General features: G+C 41.8%; 1 protein-coding gene across 1 annotated transcript; it reads left to right on the forward strand.

Moving 5' to 3' along the window:
* Window positions 1-594: 594 nt before the first annotated feature.
* LOC128712227 (zinc finger protein on ecdysone puffs) lies at window positions 595-7,633 on the forward strand. Its single transcript, XM_053807123.1, has 5 exons — window positions 595-900; window positions 1,905-2,065; window positions 5,022-5,590; window positions 5,658-6,431; window positions 7,338-7,633. Exons 1-5 carry the CDS (start codon window positions 595-597, stop codon window positions 7,631-7,633), a joined length of 2,106 nt encoding a protein of 701 aa, XP_053663098.1.
* The last annotated feature ends 390 nt before the right edge of the window (window positions 7,634-8,023 follow it).

Raw genomic sequence — 8,023 nt, forward strand, 5'->3', positions numbered from 1 at the left:
AAACAACCCCTTTTTGAATCCCTCAACAAATTAGGGAAGCATACTGATCACGCCTTTTATTTGCTTCATTTCGTTTTCTCGTGATCTTTGAAAGCTGCCACAGCTTTTTTTTGCAGTGGTTTTACATTCAAAATAGCGCCTAAAATTTGTTACCAAACTTCACATAATTCTTAGAAATCTGTGCCCCAAACTGTTGTGCTACTTAATTGCTTATGCTACATTAAGAAAGCATCTGAAAAAAAGTTTACATGTTGCAAAGTAGAGTCCTATTACGGCGGTGTTCTGCGCATGTCACACCACAGCCGGTCGTTTCTCCAGAACTCTCATGCCGGGCCGGCTGTGTTCTAAAACCATCCTTCAGCAAACGCCGAACACCGCCAAACGGTGTTTCAGTTTGACTGCATTACATCGATATTGGCGGCCACAAAAGCAAAAACAAAAAAAAAAGAATCCCGATTGATGACCGTTTGCGTAAGCGTACCGTGTGTGTTTGGGCAGATTGTGGCTAATGGTGTTTGTTGTTTGTTGGCCGGGCTCCGTTCCAGATACTCCTGTTAAGTGAAGCAGCTTGCAGTAACGTACCGACTGAACGCCATGGCTTACCGCAACAACAACCGTCGTGGTGGTGGCGGTGGCGGTGGAAGCGGCGGAGGAGGTGGCGGAGGTGGCGGCGGCGGCGGCGGCGGAGGCAGTGGCAACTTCGGCAACAACTATGGCAACCGTATCAATCCTTGGGATGCGGGTGTGGGCGGTGTCCGCGTGAACAATGATGCGCTCTCATTTGCCAACAGCTTAATTAACAACCTGCTCGGTAATCAGAACGCGAACCAGGTACCGTCCCTGCTGGACGGTGTTCAATCTTCGCGTTTCGACGACATGAATGGTTACAACTTCATTAGGGTAAGTGTGTCGTGCACCATGTGCCGTGCTGTTCCTGTGTTGTTTTGGCTTATAGTGATCATCTGGCCCGGAGAAAAGCAGACGCTTTTGCTCTTTTACTTTACCTTCGTTTGTTACATTAGTTTGTTTCTTTCATCCGGAAATAGTGTTCATAGTGAAAACTGTTCCATCCTAGCTAAGCATAAGGGTTATTTTTTAATTACCTCAATTTACCCCAATTTGAGCGAATGTTTCGTCAAATGAATTCCTCGTTTTGAATAACAAATTCGGTTAAAAGTTTATTACTAATTATTGTTTACAATTCGGTTAACATATGTTCATTTTTCTTGTAGTTTTTGTACAGTTTTTTTAAACTTAAACAGTTTTTTTTTCACTAAAATTAATTGTCTAATCTCACGCTGATGGCGCAAACAACAATCATAATTAATGTGTAAAGTATCATTTACGCCGAAATTTGATCGTAATAGATTCAATCCGAGTGAACCAATCAATTAACTTTCGATCTGTTTTCTTCGTCCTGTTTTACGTTCTTTAATAATCAAATTATTTTTTGGTGTTCAAATTTTTCTAATAATATTAGCTATATATTATCTGTTCTTTCACTTTGCTGTGGAATTCTATTGTATTACAGTTTTTTTTTGTTAAATTAACGCTGGATTTATAGCAGGACGAACAGTGTCCGAATTTAGTGTCCCTTTAATCTTTTTGTCCTTTTGATCTTATCCTTTTATTCAACCTTCCATAATATTCCTCGAACATCAGCGAGAACATCTTTTTTTTTTTTGTTCGATATCCTCAACTAAACAGCCGATCGTATAACAGCTCACTCCTTGTTGGCGTATAACACGTATGCCAAGTGATTTGATCAAACGTTCCACAACAAGCCGAACGGAACGGTTCCTTATTGTTTCTTCATTTATTTCTCTCTTTTTCTCTTTTCCGCTCTCACTCTCTTTCTTCATATTTTGTATATGTTTTTGTTCGCCTCGAAACTGATCGTTCAGAATCGATATGGTAAAAATCGTAACATCAATGGACGTGGCATACGCAAACCGGATGCCGTTGCCCGTACCAAGAATGTGCTGGCGAAGAATTGTAATAAACCGTTTGGCAAAGAGGCACTCGGCAATGCTGGTACCAGCAGCCGTACCCATGATCGTAATAGGTAAGAACAATGAACAAGAGCATTTTCGGGCTTACGAAACACTGGAGGCGGATGTATGTGTGATGAAAACAAAGCCGCTGCACCGGTTCCGGTATAACAGTTGAATGATCGAAGTTGATGCACCTTCCCTTTGATGAATTTGACAGTATGGAAGATGGCATTGGAGATTTTCGAGACAGTCTTTTCCGTATTTGAAGAAAAAACAAACTAGAAAATTGCATCAACAATGTTCAGCGTTTCCAGAACTATTTCATTTGTTTTGCTGGTTGGTGGTGCTTCTGGTGGACAAACATATCCTGCATATTCATTGCACCGATGCAGATGCACTACGATGCATATTGTGGCAAACACACGTACACACACACAAACAAATCGTTCCTGAACGTTATCTAATTTATTTTGTTCTTCCATTTTCTTCTTCCTTGCACGGTTCGGTTTCGCGAATTACAACATCTGTTTGTTGGATGGTCGTTTCAGCTATTACGCTCTGTACATCACTGTTAATTGATCGTTTCATGCTCTGTTCATTCTTCTCTGGTTTACCAAAAACTCGTTCCGAATGTACGAATGTTGTTTTTTCGATGACTTTTTTGCTGTCGCCTCACCTCGTTAAGCAAATCATTTCACTGTTGTTGTTTTTTTTTTGTTGGTTTTTTTGTTTCTTTTTTTACTACCTTTTTATGCAAAACGGTATGCCTGAAATTAAACAAAAAAAACCTGTTTTTATACTGTTCTTACTATTAGCGCACGTTACACAGCCGAAAGTATCAAACACGTACCGAATGCTAGACTTGTAATTGGATTGTATCGTTGATAAGGGTTTCATGTGGCATAGAAAATGAAAGCTCAAGTGCTACAACCCGGTTTTGTTTTCTCCGGAGAAAGTAATCTTTCGTTCAAAAATAAATATCATCCCTCTTCCTGATGTTCGTGGAATCTTATGTCCCCAGGTTTCGTTTAACTGCTCCTTTTGTTTGGATGGTTTACGGTCTGTTTCTCCTTCTTCTTTTGCTATATTATAATCTATCTGTATTAATTTTATGATTTTCTAGCGTATACACATTTATGATTTCGATTCTGGTATGACATGTCACGCCCATTCATTGTGTACTCTGTGTGTTTCTTTTACCGGTTTTGTCCCTCTTTCAGAACGACTATATTTCGCGGTTAAACCTTGGATATCAAAGACGAAATCCAATTCAGTCTAGTAATAATAGTAAAAATAAGAACAGGTAATAAATACAACAACCATCTTTGCACTCTTCGCTTTTTGCACCATTTTTGTTTGTTTGTTTCTTTTTTCTCGCGCGTTACGCGTTACTATTAGTTGGAAGCTGCATGTGAATTTATATGTTTCTTTTACATTTAAGCGTAGTTTGATTGACATTGTTAAAATAGTTAGCCTAAAGAAAATTCACTTAAGATTATGTGGCTTTGTATTTGCTCGTAGATTGATTGTATTTTTTAATTTCTTTAGTCTCGCTGAGCACATATACAATATGCAGTTTACTTAAGTGTTTTTTTAATGATCTTGATAGAAATTCAATGCATGATCTATTGTATTTTCACTGTACTTCATTTGCTTTAAAACGCCATTATCATACATCGCATCGTGTAAATACAGTGCTACAAACGCAAATCCGGACAACTTAGGCAATTGGGAGTCATAGTGAGCGGTTTTTGTAGGGCCTATGAATGGACATAAATGATTTTCTATTACTTTTTTGTTGCATAAATATTTCTACAATAGATTACTAAAGAAGTCTTACCGTGAGGTTATATTTAAAAGTATTTTCTTCAAATGTGCATTAAAGGAATGGATTTCGATATTTTGAGCATGAAACCATGCTAATTTTCATTTCGTTAAAAGTAGAAACTTTTTCATTCCACAAACGAACGTAATATATTAAAAAGGTTAGGAAATTAAAAACAAAACTCATTAAAATTGTGGAAAAAGTGTAAAAGTTTGAAAATTATAGACCCAAATGCAAACAAGATAAAAGAACAGGACAAAACTAATCACATTTATTACAATTGGGAATCTCCAGAAGTTATTATAAGGCTTAAGTAATGTTTATGGGCTTCGAATAAATCATGAAATAATGGAAGAAAAGTTCAAATTTTAAAGAATTTTGCTCGCAAGCAATTAAATTGTACTGATGCATTGTTGCAAAATTGTGTTTTTGTTCTCGTTGACGAAAATTTAAAATGAACTTAGTTAGTTGAGAAGTTAGAAAATTATTATGATTAATTTAAGATAAAGATGCCCAATGTCCAAACATGCAATGATTGTGAGGATTCATGAATCTGTGCAAATTCAAGTATCTGGTACAAGTCGACTCATGATTTGATTTACTGCTCATATGAAACTTCATAAAAAAGTCTTATTCATAAACCACAACATTAATTTGGTGATTTGAGCTGGCAACATGTCCTGTTTTCTGCCGAACCAGTGAGCACATAACTTTCTGCACTCGACTTTGTCGTTAAAGAAACCCATGAAAGTTCATTACAAAACTCCCGTACTCCATAAATGAGTAAATGAAAGATTAAGTAAGTAAATTATCACCAAAGATACACCATTGCTCAAATACTAAGTGTCCGAATTTGCGTTTGGGGTACTGTAGATAGATAACGGGAGTGAATTATGCTGGAAGCACCAACCATCTGAGTTGCAAATGTGTAATAAGATGGTAACAAACATTAGAACAGGGACTGTGTATTATACTTGCGAAGGATTCCTCAAAAAACTAAGTCAAAATTAACGTTCGGTGTGTGGGTGTGTGTGTGTGCTTGTGTTTGTGGGCGTGTGTTTTGATTGCGTTTATTGGAAATACATGTGCTCACATTTCAATTATTAACGTTTTTCTCCAATTTGTCTTTCTCGCTTTCGCCATAACCCAACTCCTGCTCGACTGGATCGTGGATCACACGCGTCATCGATCACACGGTACAGTGGCAATAAAGGAGCAAAAAAGGGTAACCTACCGGGTGGACCGGCTGCCGCCAGCAGCAGCAACGCAAAGGAAAAGCTCTCCTCTGCCAAGGCATCACCGTACATGGATGTGTCGAACGATTTTCTCTACTGTCACATGTGCGATAAGCACATGTACGATGCCACCTCGTTCGAAAACCACATCACCGGTCGGACGCACCGCGTGATGAAGGAAAGCATCGAGGAAAGCTACCGGATGCGGGCGACGCTGCTCCGGCAGGAGGCGCGCATCGCCGAACAGCTCAAAACGATCGAGATCGATCGTCTAAAGCGTATGGGGAAGGCGAAAAACTACTACAAGGTGCGCGAGTACTGCCCGATGTGTGAGCTGTTCTTCTACGGGCACATTATCGCCCATCGGCGCTCGGAGAAGCATTTGGATTTGAAGAAGTTCCTGCACCCGAAGTGTGACGACTGCGAGCTGGAGTTTCACAACCGTACCGAGTACGACGACCATCTGCTCTCGGTCGTGCACATGAAGAATTGCAAATCCAAACCGAGCCGGCTCGAGATCGAACGGAAGACAAAGCGTAAGTCACCCCGCACGAACTTTGGAACTTCGTTCGATTGCTAACGTTTTCTGTGCCTCTGTTTTAGAACTGACTATCTCTACTATGAGCGATGAGCTACTGGATATACGCGAGGAGATCGCGCCCAAAAAGCGAAAGGACAAACCGGAAGGTTCCGGCTCGGGTGTGAAGCGATCCGAAGCGGATGGGAAATCGGTGACCAAACAGCAAACCGCGGGCGAACAGTCGACATCGGGTGGAACGGGTGAAAATGGAGACACGAGTAAAGCGGACGACGACACGCCTGCTATGGCCGACTCGACCGTTGAGGATGGTAGCGAGTGTGGCAAACCGTCCGCGGTGGAGGACGGTGTCGGTGCAACGCTCGACGACCCGAAGCTGGACGACGAATGTCCGGAGGACGAGATGGCGAAGGAGGAAGAAAGTGAAGACTGCATACTGGATTACAAGCCGGGCGATGAGATAGCGCCGGAAATCGACAACAAGCTGCCCCGGTACAGGAAGAACCGTGCGCTCGGTTTGAGCCTAATCGGGAAGCTGGAGTGTGTCGAGTGTCGCATCTGTCACAAGTACTTTGACAGTGAGGCAACCGGCGAGGTGCATGCCCGTACACATTCGCACTACCGTGCATTTATACGCTTTCTGAACGAGAAGGCCATGGAGGTACGCATCGCCCAGAAGCGTGCGGCAGTCGCGCTCGAGGAAGCGGAAGCGGCCAAGAAGAAGCAGAAGCTGGCCGACGAAAAGAAGCACACGGCGGAGGACGTGAATGGTGAGCCCGGCAATGTGGGCGAAACCGAGAAGAAGGACTCGGACCTGTACGATCCATCGGAGGCGACAGGTGATAATTATGATGATACTACTACCAATAGCTGTCCCGCTCGTTCCAATCTGACCCCCTAAGTGATATGGCCACCGGTTCCCGCGGTAGCGAAAAGTGGCCCAGTGTGATTGAGTTGGATGTCTTTGGTCTTTATTTGCTAGAGCATACCTTTGCACGCAACCGTACGCTGTGGTTTATTTTGTGCATTATTATGCAGTGTTGTGGTAACCTTTCGTTTCCTTCTGTCGCTCACCCGTGCCGTGGGTTTGTGTTGCACATCACCACTACTACTTACTAATCCAAACTAGTGTGTTTGCGCTGCTGTGTGTAAAACGAATTGAACCTTTAGTACTGTGAATATACGCACATGGTGCACGTGATAATTTGATTTATGCAAAAGAATCCGTTTCTGTTTATTTATTTATTTGTTTTTAGTTAATCTTTTTGGAGATTTTCTTGGAGTTTTCGCGAAGAAATGGTAAAGTTGTAACATTTTCTGGATTCTTTTCCAATTGAAATGAGATGTAGCTTGAGCTTTTAAAGATAGAAATTGAATTCTGAGCAAAGCACTCTAAATTTACACATCTTCAAAGCTTTCTGATAAAGAGGATGTGTCAGCATAGAGAAAGCTTTGTGGCAGAATTACTAATGAACAAAGATCAGAAATTGGAATATGATTCCACATCTATCTCATCTTCGGCAACCAATTCCACATGCAAAAGAATCCAGAAGTGCCATTCAAATGTTCTCCCTTGAACTCCAAAAATCCTTCTGTTATATTTTATTTCAAAATTCACCGCATGATATCACGTTTTGTGTTTGATGTTGTTGTTTTATTTCGCGCCATTTTGTTCCACGGCGGCAATCACTTTGTTCGGGGCCACAATTAAACTTTCGTGTCGGTTTTACTTTCATGTTTGCAAGAATCGGGTGATGCCAGCATGGCCGAGGATGGCAAAAGTGAGGATGGTCAAAACGGATCGGAACAGGTAGAACCGATGGAAACGGATGTGACCGGTAAGGACACGGACAAGGTAGCGGCCGCAGCAGCAGCAGCAGCAGCATCTGCGACCGATGATGATGAGTCGGGAACTCAACCGGAACCAGACTCCAGCAAGGAGGATGATTATAAGGAATCGAAGGATGATAAACACAACCCGAAAGGTGGTAATCGGCGTGGACGAAATACACGGTCGGGGCGTTTCGCTGGGCGGTATTAGTTAGCCCCGGCACAGGGGACGTCTGACAAATGTAGTGCAACTAGCAAAGCAAATACTTCTTACCAAAGAAAATCGTTTAATCTTCGATGCTATGACGGCATACGTGCAATGAGTCTCGATTGTCTCTGAGGGAGGAATGGCTGCAATTCCGGATTTACCTGAACCCATCTGCCTGCGTACATTATGGTCAGCAAACAAATAAACACACACACACGTACACCCACAGGCACGGCAAATACTTTGGACATTAATACACATCCCAGCATGCGGTTTCGGGTACCATGGCGACCGGAATAGGCAATGATAATACGTCATATGTTTTGTGTAGCAATTGCAATTGTAGCATTTTACGTCTACACTGCTACTATTACTACTACTACTACTTACTAC

Source organism: Anopheles marshallii, chromosome 3 (genome assembly GCF_943734725.1).
Source record: "Anopheles marshallii chromosome 3, idAnoMarsDA_429_01, whole genome shotgun sequence".
NCBI lineage: Eukaryota > Metazoa > Arthropoda > Insecta > Diptera > Culicidae > Anopheles > Anopheles marshallii.